The sequence below is a fragment of the Sardina pilchardus genome, chromosome 18 (assembly GCF_963854185.1).
Source record: "Sardina pilchardus chromosome 18, fSarPil1.1, whole genome shotgun sequence".
Classification (NCBI taxonomy): Eukaryota; Metazoa; Chordata; class Actinopteri; order Clupeiformes; family Clupeidae; genus Sardina; species Sardina pilchardus.
Genome location: NC_085011.1, coordinates 6423115 through 6443423, shown reverse-complemented (window position 1 = coordinate 6443423; position 20309 = coordinate 6423115). Strand labels below are relative to the sequence as shown.

Below are 20309 nucleotides of genomic sequence, written 5' to 3'. Positions count from 1 at the left end.
CATGGCCTCCATTTGTGTCTTGGTGTGTCTGAGCTCCACTCTCTGCTCCACCACCAGAGCGCTCATCTCTCTCAGCACAGTGTGGATGTCAGGCTGGCAGGTTTGTTGGGTGGAGGCTGTGGCTGCATCTTCAGTCCTCTGTGCTGCACCCATAACCTCATTTTTTCTGGTCTCTGCTTCACCATAGTGGCCCTGGTGAGTGATGTCATTGTCACTGATGGTGTCTCCTCTAAGCTGTGTCTCAGCCAAACAGCAGCACAGCAGCACCAGTAGAGCTCCACAAGTCTTCATGGTGAAACTGCCTTCTGTCTTCTAATGGTGTATTGATTTGGATTGCTCTTGCTCTCAGACATATATACTGTGGCCTGGCTACATATTACCAAGTGGTGTCCTTGGGACATGCAGATATTCATCAGACAAACACAATCGTAAATGATACACACGTGAGATGTGGGCCATGTGCTGTGTTGTTGAGACCAGCTCAGGTGTGTGTTATTGGGCAAAGTTGTGCTAACGTCACCATTAATCGTACCCTACTGACAGATAAGTATCGTCATCCCTCTATGGAAGAAGATCTAAACTTTAGTAATCATTGCAACGCTACTTTGGTTAATGTCCCACTCATGATTTCAGGCAACAGTGCACATATTTATCAAAGCCTGATCTGCCCCATCTGAATCTTTGTGAGTGGATCAGGCCTGATGCCTTAACATGGATCTTTTGGGAGATATCCATATAAACTGAATTGAACTGAAGATCATGTTTAGAGACTTCCGTCTCATCAAAGTAGAAGTGCAGTGCAGAGTATCAATGCTCAGCATACCATATTATGTATACGTACAGTAAATGTAAGGATTGTGTGAGAAACACAAGTTTGAAACCACACGTGGATGAGATTGACTACAGACCCAGAAGACACATAGAGCATGTGCTTGTTTTATTCTATTGAGTAATTTAGGTATGAATAATCATGGGGCATGTCCTTACCACTCTGATCTAACTTATTCATCTGTTTATTAATGACAATCATATCATGCTTGCTGCTTTGTCAGTTACCGTAGAAGTAATGCTCCTGACCAGACCAGTGGGCCAGGCCGAGGGCAGGGTGAGAAACACATGTGAATGGCTTGGAACACTTAAGGGTCAAACTTGTTACTGTTAAAGTCAGTTAGTGGATGAAGATTGATAGAGCATACATTCAATCGATAACAACACAGTATACTGTGCAGCAAAGTTGAAAGTTGTGAGCATGGCTGGATCATTTCGGTTCCATAGTTTCCTCTTGTGCTGTTTATGTTTACATCTGTCATTGGTTGGTTATGGAAAAGGCAGGAGATAAGAAGTCAATAAAGCTCATATCTGCTGCGTTACTAAGATCAAAGGCTAGCAAGATTAAATGGCATCCGTCTTATACTCATAAACGAAGGTGTGTTTGTGAGTGATATTGTCCACGTTTCCTTGTTGTTGTAGTAAAGTCTTGTAAAGGGCTGCTGATTCCGGAATGGGACACTGGGTTGTTTGTTAAACACGTGCATCAAAACGTGCCACGGTTGAAGTGCCAAGGTGCCAAGGGGGGGGGGGGGGGGGGGGGGGGTGGAACTGGAGCTCGCCTCACCATGGGAGGAAGGTCTTGAAACTGCCCATGATGAGCGGTAGAGAGCGAAGTAAGTGGACCTGGACACTGAGTGCAGGGAGGCTGGCTGGACGGCTGGTGTCTTCTCTAGTGTAACACTACTCTACCCAGTGGAGGTGGGATGCCAGGGCTTTAATGGGGCTTTGTCAGCTCCTCAATGTCCCAGCTACAGTACTACAGGACATGGGCATCACAGGGGCAGAACACCAAAGCATGCTGAAAGAGCTGTTGAAAGTGGCAGAGAGGGGGCAGCTTCTGGCTGTGGCTGAGGAGTGAGTGTAGGAGTTGAGGGCAGGAGGGCAACACCTAGGGCATCTGCAGGGGCAGACCTCTGCCATCGCTCTGCCACCAGGACACGCACTCGGGTTAAAGTGGCGAAACATCAGTCACTGGTGGTCCCCTGCTGATGACCCGGCTAAGCCCCAAAGTGGTGTGAGCCCTCTCTTATAGGGAGAGGTGAAAAGGGGTGAGGTTTAGGCACCAGAGGAGGTGCGAGCCCTCTCTTATAGGGAGAGGTGAAGAGTCCTCTCTTATAGGGAGAGGTGAAAAGAGGTTGAGGTTTAGGCACCAGAGGAGGTGCGAGCCCTCTCTTATAGGGAGAGGTGAAAGGGGTTGAGGTTTAGGCACCATAGGAGGTGTGAGCCCTCTCTTATAGGGAGAGGTGTAAAGGGGGTGAGGTTTAGGCACCAGAGGAGGTGTGAGCCCTCTCTTATAGGGAGAGGTGAAAGGGGGTGAGGTTTAGGCACCAGAGGAGGTGCGAGCCCTCTCTTATAGGGAGAGGTGAAAAGAGGGTGAGGTTGTACATACTGTATGCACCAGAGGAATTCCAGTCATGTCCTGATAATGAACCAACCAGTTGTGGAGAGGTGAAGCAATGTGAAGCCATTGCTGCAGGATTGACCACACAGACTAGACACATACTGTATATGACTTCATTGTAGATACTCCTTTTACCATAACTCAGTCCAAGAACAGTCTTCCACCTACTGTCATAGACTCACAAATCAAACATGATAAACATTGGAAGTTTAATTTGTCAGATAAAAAGCACTTGAAAACAAAACAAAACTACTTTTTCTTAATAAACTGTGTTGATTGCAATCTATTAACATTTCTGCATCTATATGTACATTCTAGATTCCATGTCCCTCTCTTAGTAAATGTATTGAAATCTCACAATGATCACACACAGCTGCTGTCTTGTCAGAATAAAACAAACAAAGTCTTTCAAAAGTCGTAACTGAAAAACAACATTCAAATTGTTCAAATATCCTAAATATATGCCCAGAGTGCAGGTGATGGGATTCTTGAATGACTCCTCACATGGGGAAGAGCAGGTGGCCAGAGAAGGTGGTGTGATGGTCCCGATTATCATGCACCCAACTGTTGGGCCACAACTTCACATAGACCACATCTCCCACCTCCAGCATCAGAGAGGCTCCATTAGATGTTTTATCAAAACGACTTGGCTGATTACTCCAGGCAATGACAACATGCTCTCCATTTTTATGAAGAGAAACTCCTGTAGGTGTAGATGCATGTCCTTGACCCAATACAAACAAAGCAAAGTTGTAGACTCCTCTGACTGGAGCTGTGAAAACACCTGTAACAGAAAGTCACAATAAGAGAGAAAGAGAGGGAGGAGAAAGATTGTTTACACTTTACATTACAGCATGTAGATGACAGGGTAACTGGCAATATATGATGTAAGATAAATTAAGTAAAGAAATTAAATGTATGATTAATAGTTTAGGGCATTAGGCTACAGTGAGACATTTGCTCTCAAACTGTGCCATCACACTAGTATGCTTGGTTCAGGTCTACATTAGGGTTAGAATTATTCATGATTATATAGATATCATATTTTTAAAGGTGTGCCCAGCCCCAGAAGATACCTAATTTAATAAATGGTAAAAAAAAGAGCCTTCTCTCAAAAGCATAGAATCACTGAGCTCTATGTAGAGAGTTGTACCTGTACAATGTACAACTCTGGGTTAAGGTTTTGCTCAAGGGCACAATGGTGGAAGCCTGGAATTAAATGGAACCCAAACATTTGGAGTACCTCCAACTTAGTCAACAGAATGAGACAAAAGAACACCAAAATATAGTACACAGTAGAGGAAAAATACAACTAATCACTGTAATACCTGTGTTTGGGTTGTAGGCATTTCCTACATTAGTGTAGATGTGTCTGTAGACCAGGGGAGTTGCTACTGAAAATGGTCCTGTATTTCCACCACCAGATGCCAGCAGTGCGGCAGAGAAAGACACCCTCCTCTCCTCTCTCTCCCTCCTCAGCTCCTCCACCTGACTCACAGTGAGGTTCAGATTCATGGACTGAGCTGAGAACACACACACACACACACACACACACACACACACACACACACACACACACACACACACACACACACACACACACACACACACACACACACACAGAGACACACACACACACACACACACACACACACACACACACACACACAAACACACAGAGAGAGAGAGAGAAGAAAAGGGAGTGATGAATGAACAAACCAAAACAAAAACATTTGCATCACATGATACACAAACATATTCATTAAGAATGGAATGAATCAACCTGTACCTTTATTTTCACTCTTTAGTCGTTCCACCAGACTCTCACTGGCTCTCAGTCTGACCTCCAAGGCTTCCACTGTCTTCTCACTGGCACTTAGCTTGGTCTCCATAGTCTCTGCTTTATTCTCACTGGCTCTCAGTCTGACCTCCAAGGCCTCCACTGTCTTCTCACTGGCTCTCAGTATGTCAGTCAGTCTGGTCTCCATAGTCTCTGTTTTTTTCTCCATGGCCTCCATTTGTGTCTTGGTGTGTCTGAGCTCCACTCTCTGCTCCGCCACCAGAACGCTCATCTCTCTCAGCACAGTGTGGATGTCAGGCTGGCAGGTTTGTTGGGTGGAGGCTGTGGCTGCATCTTCAGTCCTCTGTGCTGCACCCATAACCTCATTTTCTCTGGTCTCTGCTTCACCATAGTGGCCCTGGTGAGTGATGTCATTGTCACTGATGGTGTCTCCTCTAAGCTGTGTCTCAGCCAAACAGCAGCACAGCAGCACCAGTAGAGCTCCACAAGTCTTCATGATGAAACTGGACAATTCTTCTGTCTTGCTCATGTGTACTGATTCTTATTGCTGTAGCTCTCAGACATATATACTGTGACCTGGCTACATATTACCAAGTGGTGTCCTTGGGACATGCAGATATCCTTGAAACAAACACAATCGTAAATGATGCACACGTGAGATGTGGGCCATGTGCTGTGTTGTTGAGACCAGCTCAGGTGTGTGTTATTGGTCAAGGTTGTGCTAACGTCACCATTAATCGTACCCTACTGCCAGATAAATATCTTCATCCCTCTATGGAAGAGGATCTAAACTTTAGTAATCATTGCAATGCTACTTTGGTTAATGTCCCACTCATGATTTCAGGCAACAGTGCACATATTTATCAAAGCCTGATCTGCCTGATCTGAATCTTTGTGAGTGGATCAGGCCTGATGCCTTAACATTGATCTTCTTGAGAGATATTAATATCAACTGAATTGAACTGAAGAGCATGTTTAGAGACTTCCGTCTCATCAAAGTAGAAGTGCAGTGCAGAGTATCAATGCTCAGCATACCATGTGTATACGTACAGTAAATGTAAGGATTGTGTGAGAAACACAAGTTTAAAACCACACGTGGATGAGATTGACTACAGATCCAGAAGACACATAGAGCATGTGCTTGTTTTATTCTACTGAGTAATTCAGGTATAAATAATCATGGGGCATGTCCTTACCACTCTGATTTAACTAATTCATCTGTTTATTAATGACAATCATATCATGCTTGCTGCTTTGTCAGTTACCGTAGAAGTAATGCTCCTGACCAGACCAGTGGGCCAGGCCGAGGGCAGTGTGAGAAACACATGTGAATGACTTGGAACATTTAAGGGTCAAACTTGTTACTGTTAAAGTCAGCTAATGGACGAAGATTGATGAGCATACATTCAATCGATAACAACACATTCTGTTCAGCAAAGTTGAAAGTTGTGAGCATGGCTGGATCATTTCGGTTCCATAGTTTCCTCTTGTGCTGTTTGTGTTTACATCTGTCATTGGTTGGTTATGAAAAAGGCAGGAGATAAGAAGTCAATAAAGCTCATATCTGCTGTGTTACTAAGATCAAAGGCTAGCAAGATTAAATGGCATCAGTCTAATACTCATAAACGAAGGTGTGTATTTGTGAGTGATATTGTCCATGTTTCCTTGTTGTTGTAGTAAAGTCTTGTAAAGGGCTGCTGATTCCGGAATGGGACACTGAGTTGTTTATTAAACATGTGCATAAAAACGTGCCACGGTTGAAGTGCCAAGGTGCCAAGGGGGGTGTGTGGGACTGGAGCTCACCATCCCATGGAGGAAGGTCTTGAAACTGCCCATGAGTGGTAGAGAGCGAAGTAAGTGGACCTGGACACTGAGTGCATGGAGGCTGGCCGGACGGCTGGTGTCTTCTCTAGTGTAACACTACTCTACCCAGTGGAGGTGGGATGCCAGGGCTTTAATGGGGCTTTGTCAGCTCCTTAATGTCCCAGCTACTCCGGGACATGGGCATCACAGGGGCAGGGCTGTTGGAGGAGGCAGAGAGGGGCAGCTTCTGGCTGTGGCTGAGGAGTAAGTGTAGGAGTTGGGGGCAGGACAGGGGCTGTGCCACCAGGACACGTATTCGGGTTAAAGTGGCGAAACATCAGTCATTGGTAGTCCCCTGTTGATGACCCAGCTGAGTCCCAAAGTGGTGCGAGCCCTCTCTTAAAGGGAGAGGTGAAAAGGGGATGAGGTTGTACATACTGTAGGCACCAGAGGAATTCCAGTCATGTCCTGATAATGAATCAACCAGTTGTGGAGAGGTGAAGCAATGTGAAGCCATTGCTCCAGGATTGACCACACAGACTAGAGACATACTGTATGACTTCATTGTAGATACTCCTTTTACCATAACTCAGCCCAAGAACAGTCTTCCACCTATTGTCATAGACTCACAAATCAAACATGATAAACATTAGAAGTTTTGTCAGATAAAAAGCACTTAAAAACATAACAAAACTACTTTTTCTTAATAAACTGTGTTGATTGCAATCTATTAACATTTCTGCATCTCTATGTACATTCTAGATTCCATGTCCCTCTCTTAGTAAATGTATTGAAATCTCACAATGATCACACACAGCTTCTGTCTTGTCAGAATAAAACAAAGTCTTTCAAAAGTCGTAACTGAAAAACAACATTCAAATGGTCCAAATATCCTAAATATATGCCCAGAGTGCAGGTGATGGGATTCTTGAATACTACATTCCTGATGTGATTCCACTCTGGACTGACTCCTCACATGGGGAAGAGCAGGTGGCCAGAGAAGGTGGTGTGATGGTTTTGATCATCATACACCCAACCGTTGTGCCACAACTTCACATAGACCACATCTCCCACCTCCAGCAGCAGAGAGGCTCCATTAGATGTTTTATCATAACCACTTGGCTGATTACTCCAGGCATTGACAACATGCTCTCCATTTTTATGAAGGGACACTCCTGTACGTGTAGCATGACCTTGACCCAATACAAACAAAACAAAGTTGTAGACTCCTCTGACTGGAGCTGTGAAAACACCTGTAACAGAGAATGTCACAAAAAGAGAGAAAGAGAGGGAGGAGAAAGATTGTTTACACTTTACATTACAGCATGTAGATGACAGGGTAACTAGCAATGATGTAAGATAAATTAAGTAAAGAAATAAAATGTATGATTAATAGTTTAGGGCATTAGGCTGTGTGAGACATTTGCTCTCAAACTGTGCCATCACACTAGTATGCTTGGTTCAGGTCTACATTAGGGTTAGAAATATTCATGATTATATAGATATCATATTTTTAAAGGTGTGCCCAGCCCCAGAAGATACTTCATTTAATGAATGGTAAAAAAAATGCCTTCTCCCAAAAGCATAGAATCACTGAGCTCTATGAAGAGAGTTATACTTGTACAATGTCTTTGTCACAAAGCAAGATGCTCTGCATGCAGGGACATCAATTGAAAGACGGGGGTCGGGGGTGGACATTTATAAGTGACCCCAAACTTTTGACCGGTACTATATATACTTGCCCCTCCTCTCTCTCTCTCTCTGAACCCAGACATGTACAAGCACGCAGGCTCATGCTCACAACATACTGTATTCATGCTGCACACACTCACTCTTGCATACATGCCCTTTCACTACACAGCAAACATTCTCTATGATCACTCTGATTTCCTGCTGGTATTCCAGTCACTCATTACACTCTCAACCAGATTACATTATATTACAAGGGCCATTCTCCCCAGACAACTCTGGGTTAAGTTCCTTGCTCAAGGGCACAATGGTGGAATAATGGAATTAAATGGAACCCAAACATTTGGAGTACCTCCAACTTAGTCAACAGAATGAGACAAAAGAACACCAAAGATACTTATTACTGTACACTAATTACTGTAATACCTGTGTTTGGGTTGTAGGCATTTCCTACGTTAGTGAAGACATGTCTGTAGACCAGAGGAGTTGCTACTGAAAAGGGTCCTGTATTTCCAGCACCAGATGCCAGCAGTGAGGCAGAGAAAGACACCCTCCTCTCTTCTCTCTCTCTCCTCAGCTGCCCCACCTGACTCACAGTGAGGTTAAGATTCATGGACTGAGCTGAGAACACACACACACACACACACACACAGAGAGAGAGAGAGAGAAAAGAAAAGGGAGTGATGAATGAACAAACCAAAACATAAACATTGCATCACACAAAAATATTCATTAAGAATGGAATGAATGAACCTGTACCCTTATTTTCACTCTTTAGTCGTTCCACCAGACTCTCACTGGCTCTCAGTCTGACCTCCAAGGCCTCCACTGTCTTCTCACTGGCACTTAGTCTGTCAGTCAGTCTGGTCTCCATAGTCTCTGTTTTTTTCTCCATGGCCTCCATTTGTGTCTTGGTGTGTCTGAGCTCCACTCTCTGCTCCTCTACTGTCATCTCACTGGCTCTCAGTCTGCTCTCCATAGTCTCTGCTTTATTCTCACTGGCACTTAGCTTGGTCTCCATAGTCTCTGCTTTATTCTCACTGGCTCTCAGTCTGTCAGTCAGTCTGCTCTCCATGGCCTCCATTTGTGTCTTGGTGTGTCTGAGCTCCACTCTCTGCTCCACCACCAGAACGCTCATCTCTCTCAGCACAGTGTGGATGTCAGGCTGGCAGGTTTGTTGGATGGAGGCTGTGGCTGCATCTTCAGTTCTCTCGTCTGCACCAATAACCTCATTTTCTCTGGTCTCTGCTTCACCATAGTGGCCCTGGTGAGTGATGTCATTATCACTGATGGTGTCTCCTCTAAGCTGTGTCTCAGTCAAACAGCAGCACAGCAGCACCAGTAGAGCTCCACAAGTCTTCATGATGAAACTGCCTTGTCTTCTAATGGTGTACTGATTCTGATTGCTGTAGCTCTCAGACATATATACTGTGGCCTGGCTACATATTACCAAGTGGTGTCCTTGGGACATGCTGATATTCATCAGACAAACACAATCGTAAATGATACACACGTGAGATGTGGGCCATGTGCTGTGTTGTTGAGACCAGCTCAGGTGTGTGTTATTGGGCAAAGTTACATTAATCGTACCCTACTGCCAGATAAGTATCGTCATCCCTCTATGGAAGAGGATCTAAACTTTAGTAATCATTGCAACGCTACTTTGGTTAATGTCCCACTCATGATTTCAGGCAACAGTGCACATATTTATCAAAGCCTGATCTGCCCCATCTGAATCTTTGTGAGTGGATCAGGCCTGATGCCTTAACATGGATCTTTTGGGAGATATCCATATAAACTGAATTGAACTGAAGATCATGTTTAGAGACTTCCGTCTCATCAAAGTAGAACTGCAGTGCAGAGTATCAATGCTCAGCATCCCATGTGTATACGTAAATGTAAGGATTGTGTGAGAAACACAAGTTTGAAACCACACGTGGATGAGATTGACTACAGACCCAGAAGACACATAGAGCATGTGCTTGTTTTATTCTACTGAGTAATTTAGGTATGAATAATCATGGGGCATGTCCTTACCACTCTGATTTAGCTAATTCATCTGTTTATTAATGACAATCATATCATGCATGCTGCTTTATCAGTTACCGTAGAGGTAATGCTCCTGACCAGACCAGTGGGCCATGCCGAGGGCAGGGTGAGAAACACATGTGAATGACTTGGAACACTTAAAGGTCAAACTTGTTACTGTTAAAGTCAGTTAATGGACGAAGATGGATAATGTAGAGCATACATTCTATCAATAACAAGACAGTACTGTGAGGCCCAGCAAAGTTGAAAGTTGTGAGCATGGCTGGATCGTTTCTGTTCCATAGTTTCCTCTTGTGCTGTTTGTGTTTACATGTGTCATTGGTTGGTTATGAAAAAGGCAGGAGATAAGAAGTCAATAAAGCTCATATCTGCTGCGTTACTAAGATCAAAGCCTAGCAAGATTAAATGGCATCAGTTTTATACTCATAAAAGAAGGTGTGTATGTGAGTGATATTGTCCATGTTTCCTTGTTGTTGTAGTAAAGTCTTGTAAAGGGCTGCTGATTCCGGAATGGGACACTGGGTTGTTTGTTAAACATGTGCATCAAAACGTGCCACAGTTGAAGTGCCAAGGTGCCAAGGGGGGTGTGTGGGACTGGAGCTCACCATCCCATGGAGGAAGGTCTTGAAACTGCCCATGAGTGGTAGAGAGCGAAGTAAGTGGACCTGGACACTGAGTGCAGGGAGGCTGGCCGGACGGCTGGTGTCTTCTCTAGTGTAACACTACTCTACCCAGTGGAGGTGGGATGCCAGGGCTTTAATGGGGCTTTGTCAGCTCCTTAATGTCCCAGCTACTCCGGGACATGGGCATCACAGGGACAGGGCTGTTGGAAGAGGCAGAGAGGGGCAGCTTCTGGCTGTGGCTGAGGAGTAAGTGTAGGAGTTGGGGGCAGGACAGGGGCTGTGCCACCAGGACACGTCCTCGGGTTAAAGTGGCGAAACATCAGTCATTGGTAGTCCCCTGTTGATGACCCAGCTGAGTCCCAAAGTGGTGCGAGCCCTCTCTTATAGGGAGAGGTGAAAAGAGGGTGAGGTTGTACATACTGTAGGCACCAGAGGAATTCCAGCCATGTCCTGATAATGAATCAACCAGTTGTGGAGAGGTGAAGCAATGTGAAACCATTGCTCTAGGATTGACCACACAGACTAGACACATACTGTATATGACTTCATTGTAGATACTCCTTTTACCATAACTCAGCCCAAGAACAGTCTTCCATCTACTGTCATAGACTCACAAATCAAACATGATAAACATTGGAAGTTTAATTTGTCAGATAAAAAGCACTTAAAAACCAAACAAAACTACTTTTTCTTAATAAACTGTGTTGATTGCAATCTATTAACATTTCTGCATCTATATGTACATTCTAGATTCCATGTCCCTCTCTTAGTAAATGTATTGAAATCTCACAATGATCACACACAGCTTCTGTCTTGTCAGAATAAAACAAAGTCTTTCAAAAGTCGTAACTGAAAAACAACATTCAAATGGTCCAACTATCCTAAATATATACCCAGAGCGCAGGTGATGGGATTCTTGAATACTACATTCCTGATGTGATTCCACTCTGGACTGACTCCTCACATGGGGAAGAGCAGGTGGCCAGAGAAGGTGGTGTGATGGTTCTGATTATCATGCACCCAACTGTTGGGCCACAACTTCACGTAGACCACATCTCCCACCTCCAGCAGCAGAGAGGCTCCATTAGATCCCTCTTCATAGCCACTTGTGTGATGACTGTAGGCAAGAAGAACATGCTCTCCATTTTTATGAAGAGAAACTCCTGTAGGTGCAGATGCATGACCTTGACCCAATACAAACAAAACAAAGTTGTAGACCCCTCTGACTGGAGCTGTGAAAACACCTGTAACAGAGAATGTCACAAAAAGAGCGAAAGAGAGGGAGGAGAAAGATTGTTTACACTTTACATTACAGCATGTAGATGACAGGGTAACTGGCAATATATGATGTAAGATAAATTAAGTAAAGAAATAAAATGTATGATTAATACTTTAGGGCATTAGGCTATGTGAGACATTTGCTCTCAAACTGTGCCATCACACTAGTATGCTTGGTTCAGGTCTACATTAGGGTTAGAATTATTCATGATTATATAGATATCATATTTTTAAAGGTGTGCCCAGCCCCAGAAGATTCTTCATTTAATAAATGGTAAAAACAAATGCCTTCTCCCAAAAGCATAGAATCACTGAGCTCTATGAAGAGAGTTGTACTTGTACAATGTGTTTGTCACAAAGCAAGATGCTTTGCATGCAGGGACATCAATTGAAAGACGGGGGGTCGGGGGTGGACATTTATAAGTGACCCCAAACTTTTGACCGGTAATATATATACTTGCCCCTCCTCTCTCTCTCTCTCTGAACCCAGACATGTACAAGCACGCAGGCTCATGCTCACAACATATACTGTATTCATGCTGCACACGCTCACTCTTGCATACATGCCCTTTCACTACACAGCAAACATTCTCTATGATCACTCTGATTTCCTGCTGGTATTCCAGTCACTCATTACACTCTCAACCAGATGATCCCAAATCCCCTATACTTTTGTGACATGAATAAATATATTTGTTATCATTTCATTCGGAGTCGTTTCCCTTTCGTGTTTCCGATCCACATGACCCTGGGTCGTAACGATTCATACTGTATATTTTTTTTAAAGTATTGTAATGAATTTCAAATTCTATTAACTTCGGAAAATATTATTATTTCAATTTTTTTTTTCATTTCCTGTTAAAGGGAAACTATGCAGGATTGGCGATTTCATCGCCGGTTTCGTTTTTCGTTTTCACTCGTTTTATGCATATTTCTCTGCAGAGCTTCCCCTATAGCTTTAGCATGTACATTTTGCAAAACTCCTCAATCGGTCAGTCTGCCACATGACACTTCCTGGACCATGGGTGCATGCCCAACGGCTCCTGAAATTGCAAGCGTGGTGCTACCGCTACAGACCACTAGGGCAGCCGAAATGTTGTTCAACCGGTAATGACTCAATTAATCATTTATAACAGTATGAAACAAATCGATAAACTGAAATTCTTTTCATAGTTTACCTTTAAGAAATCCACCACTTACTTCTACCATCATACCTTTCAGTAAGTTGAAGTAACCCCTAACATTCTCATTTTGCAGAGGCTTTTATCCAAAGTGACTTATATACATTATATTACAAGGGCCATTCTCCCCAGACAACTCTGGGTTAAGTTCCTTGCTCAAGGGCACAATGGAATAATGGAATTAAATGGAACCCAAACATTTGGAGTAGCCTACCTCCAACTTAGTCAACAGAATGAGACAAAAGAACACCAAAGATACTTATTACTGTACACTAATCACTGTAATACCTGTGTTTGGGTTGTAGGCATTTCCTACGTTAGTGAAGACATGTCTGTAGACCAGGGGAGTTGCTACTGAAAAAGGTCCTGTATTTCCACGACCAGATGCCAGCAGTGAGGCAGAGAAAGACACCCTCCTCTCTTCTCTCTCTCTCCTCAGCTGCCCCACCTGACTCACAGTGAGGTTAAGATTCATGGACTGAGCTGAGAACACACACACACACACACACACACACACACACACACACACACACACACACACACACACACACACATACAGAGAGAGAGAGAGAAGAAAAGGGAGTGATGAATGAACAAACCAAAACATAAACATTTGCATCACGTGATACACAAACATATTTGTGGAAAACTCCCTGCTGGACTCACGAGAGCATACGTCACACATTTTACCCTCACGGTTGCATTTGCGCACATGCGCAATTATGTCCTTTTTCTAGGAGCTTAGTTCACTGCCGACACGAGTCCAGCTGTTGTAGAGTTGTTAATATTTTCCTGTTCTGTTTTACTATAATGTTGTGTTGCTGTGTGCGTTGCCGACCATAAAACCACATACACACTCAAACACAAACACATATACTGTACACCTACACTCCAGTACATTCACACACATGTTATTGGAAGCAACAATCCTCTGTTGTACCTGAATGGCAATAAATCTGTCAAACTAAACCAAGTTGCAGCGACTCTCTTGCCGGAGTGCATAGCCAGTTTGGGTAGCGCCAGCATAGTAACGTACACAGCCTTCACAATATTCATTAAGAATGGAATGAATGAACCTGTACCTTTATTTTCACTCTTTAGTCGTTCCACCAGACTCTCACTGGCTCTCAGTCTGACCTCCAAGGCCTCCACTGTCTTCTCACTGGCACTTAGCTTGGACGCCATGGTCTCTGCTTTATTCTCACTGGCTCTCAGTCTGTCAGTCAGTCTGGTCTCCATAGTCTCTGTTTTTTTCTCCATGGCCTCCATTTGTGTCTTGGTGTGTCTGAGCTCCACTCTCTGCTCCGCCACCAGAACGCTCATCTCCCTCAGCACAGTGTGGACGTCAGGCTGGCAGGTTTGCTGGATGGAGGCTGTGGCTGCATCTTCAGTCCTCTGTGCTGCACCCTTAACCTCATTTTCTCTGGTCTCTGCTTCACCATAGTGGCCCTGGTGAGTGATGTCATTATCACTGCTGGTGTCTCCTCTAAGCTGTGTCTCAGTCAAACAGCAGCACAGCAGCACCAGTAGAGCTCCACAAGTCTTCATGATGAAACTGGACAATTCTTCTGTCTTCCTCTTGTGTACTGATTAGGGCCCGAGCACCGAGGTGCGGCCGCTGAAGCAGCGGCTGCACCGTAGGTGCAAGGCCCTATTGCTTCTGCTCAGATTATTATTATTCCCGTGACTTCCTCTTACAGGTCATGTTTGGCCTTTTTTCACCAACTTGGCATGCTCTAAAACTCTTGAAATTCGGCAGTTAGATGTGGAATTGGTAACGCTACTCAGAGACAAAGCTCTGGCAAAGGGTGTGGCTCATGGACTCTATAGCGCCACCTAGCGCGGTTTCTGTTGTGGTTGACACATACATGCACGAAAATGAACCAAATTTGGTAAGCATATGTGTTGTATTAATCTGAACAACTTTTACATTTTAACGATATAGTAAATCTTTGAAGAATTTGTGTTATGATTATGATTATGATTTTTGCACATCACATATTTTGAAACACTTCTCCTAGACGGTTTATCGAAATCATGTCATATAAGCACTAAAATGATCTTGAGGGGTTGCCCGAGAGGAATTGCGACCAGATTTTTGAATTTCAAAAGTATATCGAAATGGCGAAGGTTTGAATTATGGTGTTTTATTAAGAAACAGGAAGTTGGTGTTATAGGCAGAAAAAAGGTTGTAAATTGGATGTAATTTGGCAGCTACATGTGGAATTGCTTCTGCTAGTCAGAGACAGAGCTCTGGCGTAAGGTGTGGCTTTGGGACTCTATAGCGCCACCTAGCAGCACGTTATCTGTTGTGGTTGACACAAACATTTACGAAAATTAACCAAATTTGGTGGACTTGTGTGTTATTGCTATGGCTAGTCAGAGACAGAGCTTTGGCATAGGGTGTGTCGTAGGGACTCTATAGCGCCACCTAGTGCGTTGTCTGTTGTGGTTGACACAAACATTCAAGAAAATTAACCAAATTTGGTGGGCTTGTGTGTTATTGCTATCGGTAGTCAGAGACAGAGCTCTGGCCTAGAGTGTGGCTTGGGGACTCTAGAGCGCCACCTAATGCATTGTCTGTTGTGGTTGACCCGTACATTCACCCAAATGAACCAAATTTGGTGGGCATGTGTGTTATTGATTAAGTTATTCAGAGACAGAGCTCTGGCCTCGGGTGTGGCTTAGGGACTCTATAGCGCCACGTAGTGCATTGTCTTTTGTGGTTGACACATACATTCACGAAAATGAACTAAATTTGGTTGGCATATGTGTTATTGCTATAGTTATTCAGAGACAGCGCTCTGGCCAAGGGTGTCTTAGGGACTGCATAGCGCCACCTAGCGCATTGTCTGTTGTGGTTGACACACACATTCACGAAAATGAACCAAATTTGGTGGGCTTGTGCGTTATTGCTATCGATAGTCAGAGATAGAGCTCTAGCCTAGGGTGTGGCTTAGGGACTCTATAGCGCCACCTAGCGCATTGTCTGTTGTGGTTGACAGGTACATTCACCCAAATGAACCAAATTTGGTGGGCATGTGTGTTATTGCTATAGTTATTCAGAGACAGAGCTCTGGCCTCGGGTGTGGCTTAGGGACTCTATAGCGCCACCTAGTGCATTGTCTGTTGTGGTTGACACATACATTCACGAAAATGAACCAAATTTGGTTAGCATGTGTGTTATTGCTATAGCTATTCACAGACAGCGCTCTGGCCAAGGGTGTCTTATGGACTGTATAGCGCCACCTAGCGCATTGTCTGTTGTGGTTGACACACACGTTCATGAAAATGAACCAAATTTGGTGGACTTGTGCGTTATTGCTATCGATAGTCAGAGATAGAGCTCTGGCCTAGGGTGTGGCTTAGGGACTCTATAGCGCCACCTAGCATGTTGTCTGTTGTGGTTGACACATACATTCAGGAAAATTGACCAAATTTGGTGGGCATGTGTGTTGCTCATGCACATGCCCAACACGCACATGTTGCTTTGTTAGATTCCGAAATGTCACAGGTCTCCGCACCGCAGGTGCTCGGGCCCGCCATCGCCGCTTGCGGCTATATTTCTGATTGCTGTAGCTCTCAGACATATATACTGTGACCAGGCTACATATTACCAAGTGGTGTCCTTGGGACATGCAGATATTCATCAAATTCATCATTGGTTTTGGCAAAGGCGGGAGAGACAGGGTCATAGAGCTCATATCTGCTGCTTTACTAATATCAAAGGCTCACAAGATGAATTGCCATCAGTCTTACACTCATAAATGAAGGTGTGCATGTGCGTTACAGCTCACATAGGGCTGCTGATTATGGGTACTGATACTGGATACTGAGTTGTTTGCTAAACACGTGCATCAACAAGGTGCCAAGGGTGTGTGTGGGACTCCGAGAGTTTTTCCTGAAGTGACTAAACGGCGTCTCTGTGTTTCGTATCTCCTGTCACACACGACTGTGTAGAGATTTCTGAATACTGAAGGGAGGGGGGAATTACCTGGTGTATTTATTTTGGTTCTTGGTTGAACAGAAGGGTCAGTGTCAGTGATGACAGGATCAAGGAAGTTGTTCAAAGCAGTTTTCGCTCCTGGGGTCAGTGCAAAACATCATAAGGAAGTTCATAAAGCCATTCCACCTAACAGTGACGAGGTGGAGTTGGAAGACTGTTGGTGTGTGTGTGTGTGTGTGTGTGTGTGTGTGTGTGTGCGCGTGTGTCTGTTATTTTATCATCACCATAGCTAGATGCCAATTGCCTGACAAAAAATGTGTTTCCTGATCAAGTCTGTTTCGTATCATTATCATAAATAGTCTGTTCAGGACATCTGATTGCTATGAAAATGAAAATAACAAAAAAGACATGTGACAAATCCTAACTTTCAAATCACGTTTGTTCCCCTTCTATTACTCACACGGCCACCAGGTTTCCAGAAAGATACACCAATTTGTTAGCATGCAGAAATGACAGGGAACCGCTATATGAATTCAGATGAAAGCCCCCTGATCGGCAAAGCCATCTATTTTGCTTTATATGTATGTATGTATGTATGTATTGTAAGTACAGAAGTTTGCGAACACAGCCTTCCTGAATTGAATTCAATTGTGGAGAGTTGAAGCAGTGTGAAGCCATTGCTCCATGATTGACCACACAGACCAAGACACATGCATGACTTCATTGTGGATACTCCTCATACCATAGCTCAGCCCAAGAACAGCTTTTCACCATCTACTGTAGTGTTATACAGTAGACACACTCACCAAACATGATAAACATTGTAGTTTTATTTGTCAGATAGAAAACACTTAAAAACAAAACAAAACTACCCTTTCTTAACACAATGAGTTGATAACATAGCATCATCTATATGTACATTCTACATCCCATGTTCCTCTACTAAGTATATTAAAATCTCAGAAGGATCACACACACTTATGTTTTGCTAGAATTACCAAAGCCGTAACTCAAAAACAACATTAAAATGTAACTGCTCAATGCTCTAAATGCCGACCTTTCTGTGAGTGCAGGTGATGTGGATCTTATTGAACATTACATTCCTGATGTGATTCCACTCTGGACTGACTCCTCACATGGGGAAGAGCAGGTGGCCAGAGAAGGTGGTGTGGTGGTTGTGATCATCATGCACCCAACTGTTGGGCCACAACTTCACATAGACCACATCTCCCACCTCCAGCAGCAGAGAGGCTCCATTAGATGTTGCATCATAACGACTTGGCTGATTACTCCAGGCAATGACAACATGCTCTCCATTTTTATGAAGAGTAACTCCTGTAGGTATAGATGCATGACCAGCACCCAATACAAACAAAACAAAGTTGTAGACCCCTCTGACTGGAGCTGTGAAAACACCTGTAACAGAGAATGTCACAAAAAGAGAGAAAGAGAGGGAGGAGAAAGATTGTTTACACATTACAGCATGTAGATGACAGGGTAACTGGCAATATATGATGTAAGATAAATTAAGTAAAGAAATAAAATGTATGATTAATACTTTAGTGCATTAGGCTACAGTGAGACATTTGCTCTCAAACTGTGCCATGCATCACACTAGTATGCTTGGTTGAGGTCTACATTAGGGTTAGAATTATTCATGACATATTTGTAAAGGTGTGCCCAGCCCCAGAAGATACTTAATTTAATAAATGGTAAAAAAAAAATGCCTTCTCCCAAAAGCATAGAATCACTGAGCTCTATGAAGATAGTTGTACTTGTATAATGTGTTTGTCACAAAGCAAGATGCTTTGCATGCATTTATAAGTGACCCCAAACGTTTGACCGGTAATATATATACAGTACTTGCCCCTCCTCTCTCTCTCTCTCTGAACCTAGACATGCACAAACACACAGGCTCATGCTCACAACATATATTCATGCTGCACACACTCACTCTTGCATACATGCCCTTTCACTACACAGCAAACATTCTCTATGATCACTCTGATTTCCTGCTGGTATTCCAGTCACTCATTACACTCTCAACCAGATGATCCCAAATCCCCTAGATATACTTTTGTGACATGAATGAATATATTTGTTATCATTTCATTCGGTGTCGTTTCCCTTTTGTGCTTCAGATCCACACGACCCTGGGTCGTAACGATTCATACTGTATATTTTTTAAAGTATTGTAATGAATTTCAAATTATATTTACTTCGGAAAATATTATTATTTCTAAACACTTTTTTCATTTCCTGTTAAAGGGAAAACTATGCAGGATTGGCGATTTCATCGCCGGTTTCGCTTTTCGTTTTCACTCGTTTTATGCATATTTCTCTGCAGAGCTTTCCCTATAGCTTTAGCATGTACATTTTGCAAAACTCCTCAATCGGTCAGTCAGCCACATGATACTTCCTGGACCATGGGTGCGTGCCCAAGGGCTCCTGAAATTGCAATCGTGGTGCTACCGCTACAGACCACTACGGCAGCCGAAAAAAACATTGTTCAACCGGTAATGACTCAATTAATCATATATAACAGTATGAAACAAATCGATAAACGGAAATGTTTTTCATAGTTTACCTTCAAGAAATCCACTACTTACTTCTACCATCATACCTTTCAGTAAGTTGAAGTAACCCCGAACATTTACATTTTGCAGAGGCTTTTATCCAAAGTGACTTATACATTATATTACAAGGGCCATTCTCCCCAAACAACTCTGGGTTAAGGTCTTTGCTCAAGGGCACAATGGTGGAAGATTGGAATTAAATGGAACCCAAACATTTGGAGTACCTCCAACTTAGTCAACAGAATGAGACAAAAGAACACCAAAGATACTTATTACTGTACACTAATTACTGTAATACCTGTGTTTGGGTTGTAGGCATTTCCTACGTTAGTGAAGATGTGTCTGTAGACCAGGGGAGTTGCTACTGAAGAAGGTCCTGTATTTCCACCACCAGATGCCAGCAGTGCGGCAGAGAAAGAAACCCTCCTCTCCTCTCTCTCCCTCCTCAGCTCCCCCACCTGACTCACAGTGAGGTTAAGATTCATGGACTGAGCTGAGAACACACACACACACACACACACACACACACACACACACACACACATACAGAGAGAGAGAGAAGAAAAGGGAGTGATGAATGAACAAACCAAAACATAAACATTTGCATCACATGATACACAAACATATTTGTGGAAAACTCCCTGCTGGACTCACGAGAGCATACGTCACACATTTTACCCTCACGGTTGCATTTGCGCACATGCGCAATTATGTCCTTTTTCTAGGAGCTTAGTTCACTGCCGACACGAGTCCAGCTGTTGTAGAGTTGTTAATATTTTCCCGTTCTGTTTTACTATAATGATGTGTTGCTGTGTGCGTTGCCGACCATAAAACCACATACACACTCAAACACAAACACATATACACCTACACTCCAGTACATTCACACACATGTTATTGGAAGCAACAAT

At 43.5% G+C, this 20309-nt stretch overlaps 2 protein-coding genes across 2 annotated transcripts; both read right to left on the bottom strand.

Moving 5' to 3' along the window:
* Window positions 1–7028: 7028 nt before the first annotated feature.
* Window positions 7029–9168, bottom strand: LOC134064415 (uncharacterized). The gene is made up of 3 exons (XM_062520332.1): window positions 8703–9168; window positions 8172–8366; window positions 7029–7309 (listed from the first exon to the last, which is right to left on the bottom strand). The coding sequence occupies exons 1-3, from the start codon at window positions 9166–9168 to the stop codon at window positions 7029–7031; spliced, it is 942 nt and encodes a 313-aa protein (XP_062376316.1).
* Window positions 9169–17754: 8586 nt separating this feature from the next.
* LOC134064414 (complement C1q-like protein 2) lies at window positions 17755–19883 on the bottom strand. The gene is made up of 2 exons (XM_062520331.1): window positions 19697–19883; window positions 17755–18238 (listed from the first exon to the last, which is right to left on the bottom strand). Exons 1-2 carry the CDS (start codon window positions 19881–19883, stop codon window positions 17955–17957), a joined length of 471 nt encoding a protein of 156 aa, XP_062376315.1. The 3' UTR covers window positions 17755–17954.
* Between the last annotated feature and the right edge of the window lie 426 nt (window positions 19884–20309).